Below are 18,588 nucleotides of genomic sequence, written 5' to 3' on the forward strand. Positions count from 1 at the left end.
CCACAGGCTGGTGCAGGCAGTGGGGTTGGGTGGGTGAGGTTATGCTTTTCCATCTTTGCTTAAGGAGGAGTTGGTGGGGAGGGAAGAAGTGAGCTGAGGAACTGGGACTGGGGCTTCCTGAGGTCCCCACCAGCTTGAGTCATCCCAGGTTCTCACTGAGCTCCTAGTGGGGACACAGGAGGGTGGCTGGGGCATCTCCTGCATGCCTGGGCTTGCAGAAACCTCCCTCTTGCCTGCTCTGTGCTGATTGTCCTACCTCCTTCAGAGACTGTGGTGGGAGGCTGAGGAGGAGGAAGAAGGAGGGAGAAGCCGAGGTCACCACCATTTCAAGAGGTTGTTAATTTTCCCCTCATGCTCCTTTAAGAAGTGGCCATTTACCACAGGCCCTGTAAATCCTCTCCTGAGAGAAAACACCAGGGAGCACGGCACGGGGGGATGAGAGCCCTCGATGGCTTTGAAAGAGATGGCAGAGAGGAAAAACAGCCCACCGTGGAAGGGAGAAAATAGACTGAAAGAGAGAGAAGCTGAGAATGTGCTGAAGCAGCTGATGACAGCCCAAACAGCAGGAGAAGGCTCCTGCCTGCCAATTAACGAGGTTCTGGTGCTAATTTGCCACCTTGACTGCACTTCTGAGCTTGTCAGGAGAAGGGGGAGGAAAAACAAAAATATGAGGCTAAAAAGAGCTGGCAAGGTTTTGGGATGCCTCTTGGCTGTGCAGATGTCGCTGGGCTTTGGAGAGGCAGGGGAAGCAAGGGGGGCTGGTGGCAAACCCCGCCAACCCACAGGCCTGGTGTGTGGAGAGAACGGTGACAAGTTCCTGTGGGCTTGTGTTGGCAGAGCAGCTCTGGGCCACGGCACTGCCCGGCTTAGGGATGCCCATTTCCCGGGGATCACATCCCACCGTCTGCTGGGTTAGTTGGGAGAGGGAGAGGTGATCCCACGTGTGCCCAGGAGCATCTCTGGTACTTGCAGCGAAACTGAGTCACCAGGAAGGAGCCAGAGCGGCTCCGTGCTAGGGCAGAGAGGGCCACAGGCAGCTTGGAATCTCCTGCCTCCCCCAGAAACGCTGTCAGACCCAGAGCAGGTCTGCTGGCAGCTGCCTGGTGGTTCCGTGTGGCCAACGGAGCCAGAGAAGCCCCGGGCAAAATGCTCAGCGTGAAGCTTCCTGCCAAGCCAAACGTCTGATTCCCACTTCTGCCCATCCTGCAGCCCGAAGTCAGAGACCACGGGGATGGATTAAAAGCAACATCTGCACCAGTGTGCTGTTTGCATGCAAAGCAAAAGAGTTTCTGCCAGGGAAGCATGTCACCTGGAACCCTCCCAGCTCTCTCTCCTCCCCTGGGATGTTTTCCTTCCTGTGCATCCGTGTTCTTCTCTGACACGGCATTAGCTGGGAGCCACAAGGGGTAAACTGAGGCAGGCTGGAGCAAGAATGCAGACTTAGCCTCACAGCCTCTCTCCATCCTGGCTCTTCATGGAAAAACTGTCCTTGCTGTTTGGGGCCAGCCTGATGTGGAGGTGCCCTTGGCCAGGAGGCCGAAGGCAGCACCTGATGGCACACAGGGCTGGGCGCTGCAGAAAAGGGGTGCAGACAGGAGGGGGAAAAGGGTGTGGGTTACACAGGTGGAGCTGTGAGCTGCTTGCTCAGGTGCAGCCCATCACAGCCCATCACTGGCTGCCTCAGGGTGGGAGATGGAGGCAGGACCAGCCCCAACCTGGGGGCCATGAGCTCTCTCTGCCCCGGGAGAGCTGCACAGATAACCCCATCCTGCTGCCTGGGCTGGGGGTGAAACATCCTGGCCTTTGCCTGGCCTCCTTTTCTCCGGCAGAGTGTCGGGAGGGAACCAGTGTCTGCAGTCAAGCAAGTGAGGAGCTCAGCTCATTAAAGGCCATTTTCTGGCTTTCATACTGCAGAGAATCTCGTATAAACACAGAGCCTAGAAAAGGACAACCCCAAACACACCAGTTTTTAAAACCTAATGGCTTTGATGCTGAATTCCTGGTGCAGGGTGGCACGCTGGCTGCTTCCATCCTGAGGCCAGATCCTGCTGGTGCTTCAGCCAGCCCCGCTGCCATCAGCGCTGTTCTGTGCAGGGCAAAGCACTCCCAGGTAATCAAATGCTGACCTCCAGTTATTAACCTCATCCTTTTAATCACCTCCACTGAGCGCCTTAATTGCTGAACAGGGATGGGAGGACCCTGCTGCTTCCAGCTGAGATTCCCACGCAGCCTGGAAGTACCCTCCCAGGGCATGCACGCTGCTGCTGCTGTTCTTCCTTTAACTCAAGCACATCCCTAAAAAAGGTGGAAGCAGCTCTCACCCAAAATACAGCAATTTAGCAGCCAAATTCAAGGAACCAACTCTGTCTTTCTCTCCGCTGGGTTGAAGAGGGGGTGCAGCCCCATGGTGTTGGGGGAGGATGAGCAAGGCCTTGTCTGCCGGTCCCTGTGCTTCCCAATGGGGTGCTTTGTGCTGAGACACGGCTGTGCCAGCTGCCAGCCTTGGAATGCCACGCACAGCCTCCTTCCGAATGGGAATTGGCAATTCGGGCCAAACTTGGTGCTTTTGGGCAATAGATCATGGATCTTGCTGGGGGCTGTGGAGAGAGGTGCAGCCCCAGAGGCATCTGCTGAGGATGCAAAGAGCTGATGGCTCACCCTTGCAGCTGCTTGCCTCCCCCTACTCCACCCTTTTTATTTTTTGCATCAAATTAAAAGCAAATGGCCTTCATCCCCCTCTGTCCTCACACACGGGACTGTTTGGGCAGCACCTGCCTCCATCTGGAGCCTACATGAAGCCAGAGAAGTCTGGGGTCCATCCCTTGATGGGTGGAAGCTGCCCCACTGTGCCTTGGACAGAGGCTCCTTGAGGTGCTGCCAGTCATCCCGACAGCTCTTGCATTCATGTTCAGGTGGGTTTAGGACGTGGGACTGGTTCAGGGCACCGAAAAACACGGTAGGAAATGCTCTGTCTAGAGGAGATGGGATGGAGTCAAGGAATGTCAGCCTGACACATGGCCCACACGAGGATGGGGAGAACCCTAGAACAATTTGGGTTAGAAAACACCTTAAAGCTCCTTTTTCATGGGCAGGGGCACCTTCCACTAGACCAGGTTGCTACAGGCCTCATGCAACCTGGCCTTGGACGCTTCCAGGGATCGGGCAGCCACAGCTTCTCTGGGCAACCAAGAGGAGATGAGATGGAAGATGTACGGCAGAAGCCCAAACAATTTCACTGGCTGGGAACGTGCCTGGCAGCCCTGCCTGCTCAGGAGCACTGCTGGCCCTCCCGCCTGCACCCTTCCCATCCCCAGGCTGATGTCTGCCAGCTTTCCCCGGGGAGCCCAGAGGATGGCTTTGACTTCTCATTTCCTCCTGGTGTGTTTAATCGCCTGATTTTTTTCCCCTTTAGGACTGGGAGAAAGAGAGGAGAGGTGGGCAAAGGAAGACAGATGCGTGGAAAACAGAAGACTAGGTGACAGATTGAGGGCTGCTATAACCACAATAGCCTGCCTGATGGATTGATAGATTAGACAGGGAATATAAATAGCAAGTATGGTTTATCTATCCCCGCTTTATTTTCCTCTTGTCTGTCTCTTTATCTCTCCCGGTGTTATTTTCCTCCCGCTTATCTCTTTATCTGCCCAGCCCGAGGATGGAGGAGAGGCGGGTGACAGAAACAGGATGGATGAGTTCAGGTTTCCACCGCCTTTGCAGCATCCAAGCAGACAAGTTTTGCCAGCTGTGGAGGATTAGAAAGCTGATACACTTTCCCCGCCCCTCTCCTTTCCCCTGCACCACCCCCTCCGTCCGCACGCCTTGCCTTGGGGCACTGCGCTCGGAGGGTCGGCTCCTTCCTCTCTCTGGCTCATCCTCGGCCAAGGAATGAGGGCAGCCACCGGAGCGGTGAGCTCTGCTTGTCTGGGTACCCAGCGTTCCCATCTGGCAGCCGGGCAGCTCCACTGCTTGATATTCCGGTCAGGCACCGAGTACAGCAGCGGCAGCAGCACCGGGAAGAAGGGAGGGAGGGGAGCCACACAGCACGGAGAAAGCCAGGGCTAGGGATGACAGTAACTGTTCTGTTCTTTTCTTTCTTTCTTTTTTTTTTTTTTTTTTTAATCTCAGTTGGTTTTGGTTGCTCTTTTGCTCAAAAAAGGCATTTTTTAAAAAATATATTAAACAGATACATTTTACTAAGATGTCTCTTGGCTGGAGCCACTGACAAGAAATGACACTCCCCAAATAAATAGGCTTAAAAAAACCTGTCCCAAACAAACCAAATAAATAAATACATAAATAAAACATTTCTTTTCTTTTTCTTTCTTTTGCATTAGGTTTTTTTTTGTTGGGTTTTTTTTGTTTCATGGGGAATTGTGGCCCAGAGGTCTCCGCCGGTGTCTGTGACTGCAGCGTTCCCGGCGCAGGTGCCAGGTCCTTCCCAGGCAAGGGGTGAGACGGCGCCTCGGCACCGCAGCAGACACGAGGTGCTCGTGGAGAGGCCCCGGGGAGACCTGCGGGGTCTCGAGGGCCTGCACTGTGGGGCCCCACCAGCACCGTGTGCGAGGGCACGGCTGCGGGATGGATCACGGGGGATGCAAAGGCAAAGGTGCCAGTAGAAACCTCTTAAAAAGACTACAAAAGCTGGGGTGGCGAGGAGGCTGCCACTGGGGGATCCTTATGGTGGGTTGGGCACCTGCTCTGGCAGGACCAGCAGCTGCCTCTGGCCAAGCCACATCCCCCTGGGCCATCGGCACGCCTCCCCAGCCACCTCTGTGGTGGCCACGGTGGCATCGTCCCCGCACTCAGAGCCAGTCTGCACGGCATGAGCCATCCCTCCTCCTTGGTCCCACTGGCATCCTCCATCTGCTGGAGCCCTGTGTCTCTTTGGCCAGTTGCTGGGTGTACCATGGAAGCACGCAGTTGGCACTAAGGTAAGGCCTTGATTTAAATTTTGAGGGTGGTTATTTCTCTCTCCTCCCCAGGAAGTCTCTCCTCGCAGCCCGCCGGCACCGAGGCCTGAGTGCTCCCAGCCGTTAGCTGCACAGCTTGCCCGTCTCCTGCTCCAGCGCGTTGGGCAGCTTGGCGTTGAAGGCTCTCAAGGAGGACTGGATCCTCGCCACCTCGTTGTTGGCCAGCTTGAGCCGGTGCCGGAGCAAGCAAGTGAAGAGGTCGAGGCGGATTTTGCCAGGGGGTGAGAGCCTGTTCACCCGGTCCCTGATCTCCAGCAGCTGGAGCATGGCTGAGTCCTGGGAGCCCTGGGTGTAGGGGTAGTCCAGCTGGAGGATCAGGTCACGGATAGCGTCCGGCTCAAAGGGCAGGCTGTAGCCAAAGACTTGCAAGCTGTTGATTTTCATGTACCCCAGGTTCTTGGAGGGATCTGACATCTCCAAGGGTTCATAGTAGATTGTCTCATTGGAGCTGTCATCCAGAGACTTGATGCGGCTCCTCAAGTAGACATGGACCGTTTCAAAGAAGGTCTTCCACTTGTTGCCCAAGGTGATTGTCCAGTTTTGGCACTGGGCAGAGGCATCTACGGTAGTCCTTTCCCAGTCTGGGAAGCTGCCCTCATTGACAGGCATGAACCAGCTCTCTGAGTGGCTTCCCCCAAAGGGATTGACATAGATGGCCATGACGGGCTCCAGGGTGCTGTTCTTGGTGAGGCAGATCTGCAGGGAGAGGGCCAGCATGACGTGAACCAGCCCGGGCTTGTACTTGTTGCTCTTCAGGGTCAAGAGCATGCGCTTCCTCCAGGAGGGGTCGAACCAGCTGCCCAGGCGCATGTCGTTGCTGATGAAGATGGAGTGCACCTCGATGCGGCTGTCCCGTTTCTGCAGGAGGTACTTGAGCTCCAGGTCCTGCAGGTCCGTCTCCAGCCCCAGGTAGTGCTCCAGTGAGTCGGCCACCTCAGGGCGGCAGAAGCCCTGGGTGAGCACGTAGCCGTGGTTGCAGGTCCCGCAGCGGGTGCTGTTATCCTCGGCACAGCTGGCGCAGGCCGGCCCCTCGCCCAAGGCACATGGTATGGAGCCCTGGCAGGAGGGCTGCTCGGAGGGACAGGTACAGCTGTGGCTTTCTTCCAGGAAGGTCCCAGGCACGGTGGTCTCGCTGCAGTACAGGAGCGACTGTGCGCGGCTCCACCAGAAAGGGAGGGACCTGGTGCAGAGGAGACACGGGGGAACAGAGGCTTAGGTGGCATCTTTTGGGACACGACTGACTTTCCCTAGGGACGGAATAGTGCCAATCTTGGGTTTGTTTCCTGCTCTGCTGGCGGCCCCCCCATGAACCAAACCCCATTTTTCACCTTCAGGTTTGGACCTGATCTCTCAGGGCTGCATTCCAAGCTGGTACAGCCGCTCCTGCTGCCTGCTCCCCCCCAGGCATCCCTCCCAGGTGGGAGCTTCTCCAGTCCCCACCACAGGGAGGTGGGCCCTGGCTCTGAGCCACGCTCAGGGCACGGGGCAGCGTGCCCAGCAAGGGATGCCATGGCACCCTACCTCTCCTTCGGCAGCTTGAAGCGAGGTTGCCGGTGGCAGCGTTTGCTGAGGTTGAAGAGCCGCCGGATGAGTCGGTAGGTTTTCCTGGAGAGCAGCTTCAGGCTGGTGCCCAGCTGTTGGTAGCGATGCTGGACATCCAGATCCATAGCCCAGAAGTGGGAGATGGCCGTCCTGTTCAGGAAACGGTCTGTGGGGAGTCTCTTCACCAGGGCCTGGAACTCCTCTGTGGGGAGAAGGGGACGGCATCAGCAGACCCCGGAGGGCAAGCGGTGAAGGTGGCGCTGAAAGCAACCTCCCTCCACCCAAGCTCCGAGGTCTTCACGGTGAGAAGACACCCCCAGACACGCACCACCCAGACCGGGCTGCTCGCAAGGGGACGGAGATGCTTGCTGGGGTCTCCCCAGCCTCACCTGACTCCTCGAACTGGCTGTGGTGGCTCTCCCAGGCTCGCCCGAGCTGGGCCAGGCTGCTCTCCAGCGCCTGGATGTCGGCCTCGGGGCAGTTGCAGCGGGGGAAGGCGGGCTGGCACTGGCAGCGGCAGTCGCTGCGGCGGCACACCAGCTCCCCGGCAGAGCCGCAGGCGATGTAGCTGAGGGCAGCCGCCACGAACCTCTCCCGCAGGTAGGAGGGGAGCACCGTCTGCAGCCCTGCGGGCGGGAGCGGCCCCGAGAGCATCAGGGCACGCACGTAGCCCCTCAAACAGCACCCGGCCGAGGAGGGCACCAGCCTCCCCCCTCCCCGGGCTCCCACCCTCGCACGATTATCATATCAATTTGCTATGGAGCCGCTTGTCTGGGCTCTGCATCGATCTTGGCTCCTCTTGGCAGACAAACAACAACCTCATCCTGCCCAGCTTTCATTATTTTCATCCCCCCTCCTCCCCAGCCCTAAAATTAGAAGCAGCATCTCGTGCCAGCATCCTCCCCTGCAACCCCCTGTGCACCCACAAGCATCCCACGGTAGCACTTGTCCTCCCCCACATCCCCACCAGCCCAGCCCTACCTTGGAGCTGCACTTTGTTCTCGGGGCTCTGCACCAGGACGGAGCTCACCGAGTCCAGGTTGTCATAGTTGCTGCAGCCGAGTGGCCCTGTCCGTGTTTCTGTCACCTAAGGCGGAGACAGGGATACAGGAGGGGCAGGTGGTCAGGGATACAGGAGGGGACGCAGGGTGCGCTACCCCGCTGGGAGTGCTGCAGATAATCCCTGACCACGCTGGCCATGCCCCACTCCTCGTAGCAGGGATGGCCATGGGCGGAGAGGAGAACGAATTATCTGCTAATTAGCTTGTTGACAGGCGGCAGCCCCGCCTGCAGCCCTCTGAAAAATTGCCTTTATTAGCGTGCCCAATTTCCCATAAATAACGGGAATATGTTAACTTTCCCTGCTCTCTGGGTGATGCTGGTTTTAGGTCTGGCCAGCAGCGAGGGGCCGCTGGTGAGGCGTGGGGCCGCAGTGTCCCAGCGCTGTCCCCTCCGAGCCCCCTCGCCTACCTTGATGGCGGCCGTGGCGATCTGGATGTGGTGCAGCCGGCGCAGGGTGCTCTCCCGGTCGATGAAGTAGGAGGCTGCCAGCTGGTGCAGGGTCTCCAGCGAGACCCCCGAGCTGTTCCCAGGCGCCCCCGCAGGCTCTGCCCTCCGGCTCAGCTTGCGCTTGTCCACAAAAATGGTCAGGGACTCCTCTCCTGGGGGGGAGGACAGGCAAGACTTTTGGGAGGCTGCTGGGGCTCCCCCCGTTCCCTTTCTTGGCCGTGTTTCTCCCGCAGTGCTTCTTTCCCCACTCCCCTCCTCTCGCAGCCCTTGAGCGAGGGGGGTGAGCAGGACCGGGCACCCCCAGCACTCACCTCCCAGCGTGGCGGCCAGCAGGAAGTGTGTCCCATACTTTTTGATGAGGCTGTCGGTGATCTGCTGGGGGCTGGGCCGACGCCCCAGCAGCCGGATGTTGCGGATGAATTCGGGGGCCAGGGGAAGTGGTAGGCTGAAGAAATCTTTCCTCTCCAAGGCCAAATTATTCACCTTCCAACGGGCAAACTCTCTGTGGGAGGAGAGCAGCAGTGGGGAGAGGGTGTGAGGTGGGTCTGGCCGTGGCACACGCATGCTCTCCTTCCTTCTGTCCCCGATTTCCAGCTCAGGACAGGTGGAAAACTCCAGTTAGAATCACCCCGACCTCCCCATCGGAAGTGAAGGACCTGCTGCATGCCCTTGCCAGCTACGGATCCAGCCAGGACAAAAGCACCGTCCCTCCCTGAGCCATTGATGGTGATAAAGAGCTACAAGCAGCGGAGATGCCTGATATTGATTAATCCAGCACCTCCGGCAGGCATTAATCACAGCCCAGGGCAGGGCTAGACCCTTTTCCAGCCCATTGGGCTGTTTAGATCTCATCCCTCCTCCAGCCCTATGCCTGTGGATCCAGGTGAAAATCCAGCACCTGGGGGTATCCTGGTTTTGAATATCAGCAGCGTTTTGTGGGAAGCTGGAGGCGTTGGGATGTGGTGGGGCTGGTGGTGGGTCCCCTCAGAGCCGCAGATGCTGTGAATGTGCCCCCCCAGCCTTGCCCAGCCTCCAAAACCCTACGGCCTCGTAAACAACCGGCAGCAAATTTCAGCCTAATCTTTGGCATTTTGCTCTAATTAAAACCAGGCGGTGGCTTTCAGACAGTTTTGCTGGGGCTGGATGGGAAAAGATGGAGAGCGAGGGAGGAGGAGGGATGGGTGCAAAGCAGCAGCTGCTGGGCTTGGCAGATGACAGGTTGCCTCCCATCATGATTTTTGGGCCCAGAAGATGGGATGCTGGGGCCAGTAGCAGAGCTGGGGATGAGGCGGTGGGGGGGGGGGGGTGCTGCCTCTCCTCTTGCACACACACTCCCTCGGGGGGGCCGGGCTGCCAATTTCCCCCCTTCCATCCCACAGGCAAAGCAAGCCCCGAGGGCTGCCGGCAGGTTCTCTGCCTCCGGGGAGGTGTGAGCCGGCTGCTGTCCCTCTGGCTGCTGCTTCCTGTCCCACCACCGTCACCGGCAGCATCCCTAGAGGACGCCGGTCCCTCGGCATGGCAGCGTCAGCACACAGGGAAGAGGAGAGGAGCTCCCTGGGGGTGCCGGGCTGCATAACAAGGCTGCAATCCCGGCACCCACGTCTGCATTCCCGGGAGGCAGTGGCCAGGCTTTGCTCCACTGTTTGAAGCCCCCAGGGCTCAGCACCGGTGGGGAGTGGAAGGGGAAAGGGCTCATTAGCCAGAGGTGACAGTCCCAGTTAGGTCCAGGAGGCTGTGGAGTGGAGTGGGTTTCCCACAGAGGCTGTCATGGGGTGGCCCTTTGCTGTGGTGAGTGGACCCTACTGCTGCCAAACCTGTTTCTCTGCTGGCAGGAAACCCTCCCCCAGCCTCGGCCCCCATGCATCCAGCATCCCACTGCAGCAGTCTGTGGGCTGATGGCACTGGGGACACGCCAGGGGGTCAGTCAGGGTGGCTCTTCTCGAGCCCCAGCAGCATTCCAGCCCCAGGGGGACTGCCAGTCTAGGCAGGTTCAGTAATTTGGCACAAAGATGGATTTGTGCATGGAAAAAGGACAAAAGAGCATCTTTGTCCAAAGGGCCTGGAAGGTGGACACCACATGCACACTGCCCCTTCTGCTGTTCCCAGTTTCCACCTCGGGGCAGGAGATCAGTAGGTGGAGGATGCCCAAAGGGACTGGAGTACGCATGAGACCCATCCTCCTGCCATAAGGGCTGATTCCATCTCAACCTGTGCCCCAAATCCCTCCCATCTTAGGGCAGATCCTGCCTGGAGCCCAGCCTGGCCACACCACGAGCATCCTGGGGGGGCTGCTATTACATTCCCTGGAAAAGCAGCATCTCACATCCACCCACCCGATGGACAGCCTCCTCCCGCACGTGGGGGTCTGCTCGCGTGGATTAGAGAGGGTCTGCCTCCCTTCTGCCGTGCCCCCGCAGCCCCCTCCCGGGCTGCCCGCAGCCTCTCACCTGTAGATCCTGTACCTGGTGGTGAAACCCTGCCGGTAGCGCTCCATGAAGTCCACGTACTCCTGAGCTCGGTAGAAGGGTCCCCGGTCGGTGAGGAGCCAGTCGAGGGGTGCCCGGACGGAGGGAGAGGAGGATGAGGAGGAAGAGGAGGGAGCCGCCGGGGCTGCATGGCCCTGGGGCACGGTGCTGCCCGCCCCGCCGGCCACTCCCCAGCGGCAGCAGGCGCTCAGGGCCAGCAGGGCCAGCGGCCACGGGAGCATCGGCGGGGGCCCGTCAGCACGCGGGAGGTCCTGCCGCCCCATCCTGCTGCTGCCCGGCCGGCTTCTTCATTCTCTCACCCCGCGGCGATCCTCCGGGACGGCCCCGTCCTGCAACGCCGAGCAGGGAAGCCCGTGAGGACAGCGGCAGGGATACAAACCAGGAGCAGCCGCAAGCTTTGGAACGCCTGCTGGGATGCTGACAGAGGGAAAGCTGCGCTCCAGGGAGAGCCACGCATCAGGCACGGACTGGTCATGCCATAGGAAGTAAGAGTTTATGGGGTTGGGGGTCCTGGGTGCTGCTGAAGTTAAATGAAATCCTGGCTAATGGCTGTTTGTGGAATTTCTGGCTTTTTCTTTATGCTTTTCTCTGCCGTGCATCAGCCTGCCAAGCCAAGCTTGCTGCTGTGGGGTGCCCGTGCGGTGGGGATGGCGGGCTGCCCCTGCACCCTGCGTTGTGGGGACGCACGTCATGAGCACGTGCAGCTCAGTTCGGGGGGCCTAACAATAATAATCATGGGGAGCTGGGAAAATGAGCTTCTCCAGGTATGGACTGGACCATGTGTGGTTGATGTCAGACTTCTCATGGTGTCCTTGCTAGTGGCTGAGATGATGGATGGATGGATGTCCACTCCAAGGTTGGCTAGGCTGATGGAAGTGGTGTTTTGGGTGCAAAGTAAAGATGGAGATTTTCTGGGAGCAGCGACCACAAGGCCAGAACCTTTGCCAGTGAAAGTGGGAGTTGGGGAGCTGCAAGGTCTGGCCAAATCAAGGTGTGCTGTGAGGCAACAACAGCTGTTTGCCTCAAAGCAGGGACCCCATGGCTGCAGGGCTGCCAGGGAGGATGGTTTTTATTCCAGGAAGGTGGCTGGTGGGGGCCTGGAGCCCAAATGCCTGTCCCTGCTGAGCGCACACCAACCCTGCATTCTCCCAACAGGGCTTTGCTGGATGAATCACCATGCTTTAACATGTAATAATATGATTTTTAAATTTTTTCTCCCTCTCTTCTATTTTTAAACCCTTAAGGGTGCCCTTTGATTACGCTTTCTCAGCTTCTCGCTCAGCCCTCAAGGCTGGGGCCCTGTGAATTTTAAACAAAAGCTGAGACTTTCGCATCACCAGGTTTGGGTGCCAGGGCAGTGGGGTGGGCAGGAGCATCAGGCGGGGCTTATTCTGTTCCCCCACACTCTTTTCTCACATGTCACCCTGGTTTCTCTCAGCCTGGCAGGCAGCCACATAACAGCGCAGTCACTGCCTCCTGCTCCTGGCACGTGGAGTCCCCCACGGCCACGATGTGACCAAATCCTGGCCCAAACCGTCAGCCCCCATGCTGCGGTGGAGGACAGGCAATGCCAAGCTGGTTTCCTCACTCTGTGCCTCAAGTGTTGGAGGGAGCACCTGACACCCCCAAAACGCGGCAGGACCCGATGACAGCGGCTCACAGAGGTGCTCGTGCTGCCACGTGTGGTGGTGGCTGAGCAGCTGAGGCATTTTGGCTGCCCCGTAATCCTCCCTGCCTGCAACCAGAGCTGGCCCGAGGGGAAGCAGGCAGATGGGATGCAGAGTCTGCCTGAAGCAGACCTGCACCCTGCTCCCCTCCCCAGCAATATGTGCTGGTGCAATTAAACATTGATGTGGCCTGGGGACCAAAGGGATCCTCAGAGCTCAAGATTAAAGCCCCCCAGGTCCATGCTGCCTGCAGCCATGGGTCCTGCTGCTGTGCTGACCCAGGATAAGCTGCCAGGTCCAGGAAGGAATGGTGGGAGCCAGGGTCTGGCAGCAAACCCCATGAATGGTTTAGATACTGGCCAGAGGCTAAACCCTCCGTGATTTGATCCCTGTCCCACACAGCAAGGAGGAAAGCAGCACTCTGCTGAGAAGCTGAGGGTAAAGCATCCTTGGACAGCATCTTTCTAAACCCTGCCCATGGAAACACACTGCTTGTAGCATTAAATATGGCTGCGACAGCAAAACACCTTGTTTAAATATCGGGTGCAGTGGGACTCTGCCTGTTGCCTCACAAACACACCCCATCTCCTCGTCCCCTGCCATCATCCATGGGTTTTAAGTGGCTCCTGACCCACATCCAGCTGAGGTGGGTCTGGGCAGGGGCTGCTCCCTGGCTGTGTCCCTCCCCCCACAGGGGTCTGTAACAGCCTAGGTCTTAGAGGGGATGTAAAAGGGGATTTTAAGTGGTTGAAGGGGATGCTTTCCCACAAGTGCCATGGGACATCGGCCTCATCCATCACCACTTCACACCATCACAGACTGGCAGGGATGATTTTGCACCACTCATCTCACCGCCCTCCCTGAGGCTTTCCTGGTGTAAATCAGAAGGGCATGGGAGTATCCTTCCTTTGATTCAAAGCACAGAGGGGATTTTTTGGGGGTGGGACACACCAGGCAGAGCACTGTCTTTTCCATCAAACCTTCCTAGATGTTAACTGCTTCCCACCAGCACTAACCAGCCCTTTGCTATCACCACCCTGGGGGGGCACCTCTGTGTGCCCTTGCCAAGAGGGGCTCCCCATGCTGTCCTTCCCCTCCTAATCCCCTCTCCCACCACAGCACCACAGCTAAGGCAGCAAACATCTGGCTCACCATCAAGGGGATGGATATTATGGATAGACCCGCTCTGGGTCACCTTTTCCCTTAGGCTGTGGTCCCCAGACCAGCAAGAAACCATTTCAGCCTGCTCTGATGCCTTCCCTGGGGAGCTTGTTCTGAGAATCGAGGCTGAGCACGGGATGTGTCCCTGTGGCTACTTCATGTTTTACTACAGAGCATTAAAAATAGGATTTGATATTTCCAGCGCTTGGCTGGGGCAAACTGGTGCAAAACCAATGAAGATTCCCTCCTGAAATGAAGCAAAGTTTCCAGCCTTGCTAAGTGAGCTTTTATTCACACGTCCCTCTTATTTACACCGTGTATCCCGGCAGCTCCGAGGGAGCCTCCTGCTTGGGGACAGGCGCTGACGCACGCCTGCATCCTTGCCAACAGGAACTGGAAGTCCCAAGTCAGGCAGGAACGGGCAAGGAGAGCCTGTGTGGGGGCTGCGCTGAGCTATGCAGCACTGTGTCCCCACGGAGCAGCTTTCCTGCACCACTGTCAGCTGGGATAATTTATTTCCTCCTATTGATCAGGAGTTACATAAAATAAATATGTGCAAATATTGCCATAGCTCTGTACAGTCCCCAGTCCCTACAGCTGGGGGGGAACTGGCTCTGATCTGGGGGGAAGGGGGGGCTCCACTGCTGCTCCGTGGGGTTGGGGCAAGGCTTTTCGGGGTGCACCTCCACATGCTCACACCAGCATCGTCCTGGGATGCTGGGGAGAGTAAAGCTCTTTAGAAACAAGTAACCCCCTTGACCTTACTACTAGAGCTGGAAATAACTTTCTACTCACTTTTCCTTGATCCAAAAAAATGAAGGTTTGATGAGAAGCATCTGACAACTCTTTCTTTCTTCTTCCTTTTGATTTAGGGTTTTGCATCACAAAAGTTGGAAAACTTCCAACTTGTTAATTTTTTTCTCCTCTTCCCCCTTCCATAAAAATCCCAAAGCAGTGGAAGAAGAGTTCCAAAGCAAATATTCTTGGCAAATTTTCCTAGGACCACAACCTCCTTCACGGCCAAGTCCTCCCGAGCCCCTTGCAGCCCGGTGTGTCCCCGCTGCCTGCAGCAGAACACCCCGGTGTTCCCCCAGTGATGGCTGATGCATGGCCCACACTGTCACTTGTCACGAGCTACATCTTAAAAAGAGCTTGTGGCAATTTCTAGAGGCACCCCCCACCCTGGGGATGGCAGCGGGGTCACTTCTGCAGTGGCGTCCTCATCCAAAATGGCTCGAGAGGCCAAAGGAGGGAGCGAGATGGGGATGGGGGTGCTCAGGTGAGCTGCAAAAGCCTCTCTCTACTGCCCTTGGAGCTCACAGTGACAGCAACAACATCCTCAGGCTAACATCGGAGCTTTGCCGAGGTCCCGCTTGCTTCCATGCCGACGGCATCTCCAGAGCCACGTGCTCCACCATTAGCTCACCTAATCAGGCTGAGTTCGATAATTAAGACGTTAGCTAATTGTTAGGGACATTAACATTGATTTGTGCCCTTTCATGCTGCAGGAGCAGATCTCGAGATACAGAAACTGGGAAGCACACACTGGGGAGAGGGCAGTGGTATTTGCCAGGTGCCATTGGGAAGCACAGGGAGATTCCAGATGGACTCTGGAACTCCCTCCGTACACGCTGAGCTGAAGCCCAGAGCCAAATAAACCCCACTGCCTGTGGCAGGTACAGGACACCAGTTGGTGGCAGAGCTGTGGGACGTGCCCAGCCGCAGGGGCTGGTCCCTGGGGCACAGTGGGAGCAAAGCTGCATCCGTGCAGGAGCGATAGGGAGGGGTCTCGAGCTCCCTGGGGATGCCTTTTAGTGGGAATGAACATCAAACTGGGTGACTGAGTCACCTTCTCATTAAACATGGAAAAGCTTTATCAAATTAAGGCCACTTAAAAGAGCCTGGGCAAAGGCTAAGTGCAGTTTAGCCTCTCAAGTGGATTGACTCGGCCGAGCCATGCCTATGAATTCACGCAGGCGCCCAGGCCACCTCTTGCTCTGCCGCTTGCACACCTCGGGACAGACAGTCCCAAAGGGCTCCATTTCTGCAGGATGCTCCCACTGCTCCGGAGCCACCCGTCTTGCCTGGGGCTTTGTGGGACCCACCTCCCCTACAGCCAGCCCTGCCTCTCCCTGCCTGCGCCGTCTCCCCTGCCCCGGCTCGACTGTGGTTTGCAAGGAGCTGCATCGCCGGGCTCGCATCCGCACGCTCCTGAGGAAGCGCCAGGGCCCCATTGATCGGCCGGGGTAATTAAGAGAGCGAAGCAGGCACCGCCGGAGTGACAGCAGCGCGGTAATCGCTGGCAAAGCGGGCACGGCGGGGTGCTGGCAGCCACCTGGCAGCCGGCCTCGGAGCCACGGCTCCAGGCAGCCAGCATGGGGACAGCCACCTCGGAGCCGTCCGTCCTGCTGGAGCCGCGGCGATGAAGATCACCACGGTGGCTGCGAACAGATTCTCGCTGGGCTCCCGCAAGCCACCCCCGGTAGCCTGTTCAGTCGCTATAGCCGAGGGACTCCAAGTCGCTGCCCTCCTCTCAGCTCATGAGACCAGTTAGAAAACCTGTAGGGCTCGACGACTTGGGTTCCTTTTATTAGCTTTTCTTCACATCCTCAAGAGCAAGACACTTGAAGATGAGAGTAAAGGAAAATAGCAGAAAATCCCAGGACTCAGGGAGCCAAGGATTTGCATAAGACATCAAATGAGTTGAAGCCTGGGCCGCTGTCAGGGGAGATGGCAGCTGCGTGCAGCGAGTCGCACCAGTGCCAGGTGTTCTGCCCTCTGGCTCTGCACACCCAAGACTTTCACACCTACAGGCAAAAAGCTTCTTAAATAGAACAATGTGCAAAATACAATTCCCCCCCCAGCACAGCGACGGCAACAGCAGCTCCGGCTTCCCCACCATGTGCTGAGAATCCCTGCAGATGGATCTCTGGGACTAGGGAAGAGCATCCCTGCACACGAGGGCATGGGGGAAAAGAGCAGCCTTGCAGCCCCCTCCCCAGGGAGGATGGCTCCTTCCCCCTAACAGACCCTGCATGCCCAGGACCAGCCTCACGCAGGAGCTGGGGACAGTGCAGGGTGGGGAACGCTGCTTCCCTTCCCTCCCTTGCCTTCACACGGGTGACAAGTGTCATGGACGGGCAGTGATGCACAAGTGTAGCTCAACGTTAGCGGCGCAGGACAAATAAGGTGGTGGGTGGCTGGTGTTGGGCAGAGAGAGGGAGCCCTCCTGTGAGGCGTCAGAGTGGGGCCACTCCCCTTTCCAGCACCCTGCTGCTCGCCAGGTCTCCAAACTGTCACTGAACGGCCACCAAAGACAGCTCCGCTTCGGAAAAAGTGCAGGGGCCTCCTTGCAACATCTCCGGGGCTGGCAGGGACCCTCCTGGCTGCTGACAGAGAGGGGACACTGACATCTGCCGGCGGGTCCCACCCGGCCCCGCAGCGCCCAGGCTCACCGTGTCCGCCCCGGGACCACAGCGGGGGCACCCCGGGACCCGCCACTGCCGCTGCGGGGCGGCGACACGCGGGTCCCCTGGGGAGGGACACGGCAGGGTGAGCATCGCTGCGCCGAGAGCTGATGCCCTCCAGCGCTTTAAAGACCCAGAGTTTCGTTTCTTATTGAAAATACGAGTGTTTAGGGAAGGGAACGGAGCCTCGCAGCGGGGCCCCCCGGCTCCCGGAGCTGCTGGTGCTGTGCCGGCGAGGCGCCCGAGGCGAGCAAACACCTCCCGACGGGTCACGCACCCACTGCTCGACCCGATGCTCGGGGTGGTGGAGCGGGGCCCTGCGGTGCGGGGAACGGGCGATTCCCCCACAGGCTATTGACTGATCCGTGCCCATCGGAGAAATGTCTGTTTTAACATTTGCGGGGGCATCTCCCCCGGTCCCTGCGGGCGCGGGCTGTCTCACACCGGCACTTCACACCGAGCAGCGCACTCAGCACGCAGCGGCAGGTCCCAGCATCCCGGGCATCCCGGTAGCCCGCCAGTACCAGGTCCCAGCGGGCCGGTCGCAGCCGTCCGTCACCTGTCGGGCCCCGCGCCGGGGTGGCTCCCGCCCGGGGAAGGACGCGGTGCCTTCCCCTACACCCGACCTCGCCGGGGAGGTTGCGAAGCGAGCCCCGAGCGGGGACACAACTTGACCAAGGTCACCGAGCGAGCCGGCGCTGGCACCCGGGATCCCGCCCTTGCGGGGCCGCCGCTCCCCCCGCACCGCTCCTTCCCCACCCCACCACCGGCGGGATCCCCACGCCGGCTCACCCCCGTCCCCCAGCTCCTCCCCGCGACCCCGCAGACTCACCCCAGGCTCCAAATCAGCGCCGGCGGGGCACCGGCCGCCTCTCCGTCCCGTCCCGCTGCGATCCGCTGGGGCTCAGCGGCCCCGGGCGCTGCCCCGCCGCTGCCTCCCGGGCGCTGCCCCATGGCCGGGCGGCCCCCGGCGGCGCCCACACCATGCCGCCCTCACGACAGCCTCCGCCGCCGCCGGGTCCGCCGCGCTCCCGGGGCCGCCGCGCCGCGCCATAATATATGCAGCGGCCGCAGCCAATCAGAGGCGCCGCCGGCGGCCCCGCGCGTTCCCATTGGCCGGGAGCGGCGGGGCGGGGCGGGGCGGGCGTTCCCGCTGCCTCCTCCCGCCGATCCAGGGTCGCGAGGCCGGCGTGAGGGAGCCGGGAATGGCGGGGCGGGAAGGGACCCTGGGGATCGCCTCTTCCAGCCTCCCGCCACCGTCAGCCACACCTTCCGCTAGACCAGGCTGCTCCGAGCCCCATCCAACCCGGCGTCGAGCATTTCCAGGGATCCACGTGCACAGGTTCTCTGGGCAGCCTCATGGGCTGGTCGTTCCCGGCGAGCAGCAGGAGGACGTCGTCAGTGACGCCAGATTTACTGCTCTCGGCTGGTTTTTTAACGTGTGTTCTATTTATCCATCTGTATTCTTCACACCTCCCACCGAGCCCCTTCCTCGCTCCTCTCCACGCGTCGTTAGGCATTCCAGGGGCAGCGCTCCTGGGGGTGCATCCCGTTTCCAAACGGGAGGGTAGAAAGAGCCTTGTTGGAGACACCCTCTAAATAATGCAATGGCACCTTTTTTTTTTTTTTTATTTTTCAGAGTGAAAAAGCTCCTTTTAATGAGTTTGGGTCGCCTGGTGAAAGAAGAGCAGTGAAAGGGCCTTGTGGAAGTCATCCAATGGGATTTCCCTGTGCTCCCCAGAAGGAACACAATAGGAGAGCCACATCCTACAAAACACCTCTGCTC

General features: G+C 58.9%; 1 protein-coding gene across 2 annotated transcripts; it reads right to left on the reverse strand.

Moving 5' to 3' along the window:
• Window positions 1-3,554: 3,554 nt before the first annotated feature.
• Window positions 3,555-17,808, reverse strand: BRINP2 (BMP/retinoic acid inducible neural specific 2). 2 transcript variants are annotated; one of them, XM_032118273.1, is made up of 8 exons: window positions 17,635-17,808; window positions 10,484-10,836; window positions 8,333-8,523; window positions 7,983-8,173; window positions 7,494-7,599; window positions 6,902-7,138; window positions 6,492-6,714; window positions 3,555-6,150 (listed from the first exon to the last, which is right to left on the reverse strand). In XM_032118273.1, the coding sequence occupies exons 2-8, from the start codon at window positions 10,768-10,770 to the stop codon at window positions 5,034-5,036; spliced, it is 2,352 nt and encodes a 783-aa protein (XP_031974164.1). In that variant the 5' UTR covers window positions 10,771-10,836; window positions 17,635-17,808; the 3' UTR covers window positions 3,555-5,033. The 2 variants fall into 2 exon arrangements, with proteins under 2 accessions (XP_031974164.1, XP_031974163.1); XM_032118272.1 differs by having other exon boundaries at window positions 10,469-10,836; window positions 17,635-17,807.
• Window positions 17,809-18,588: the final 780 nt, after the last annotated feature.

This window comes from Corvus moneduloides, chromosome 9 (genome assembly GCF_009650955.1).
Source record: "Corvus moneduloides isolate bCorMon1 chromosome 9, bCorMon1.pri, whole genome shotgun sequence".
NCBI lineage: Eukaryota > Metazoa > Chordata > Aves > Passeriformes > Corvidae > Corvus > Corvus moneduloides.

Coding starts and splice junctions, on each gene's coding strand:
- BRINP2 (XM_032118272.1), bottom strand. CDS start 10,770: ATGGGGCGGCAGGACCTCCCGCGTGCTGACGGGCCCCCGCCGATGCTC. Junction 8,174..8,332: donor GCTGGCCGCCACGCTGGGAG/GTGAGTGCTGGG, acceptor CCTCCCCCCCAG/GAGAGGAGTCCCTGACCATT. Junction 7,600..7,982: donor TCGCCACGGCCGCCATCAAG/GTAGGCGAGGGG, acceptor TCTCCGCCTTAG/GTGACAGAAACACGGACAGG.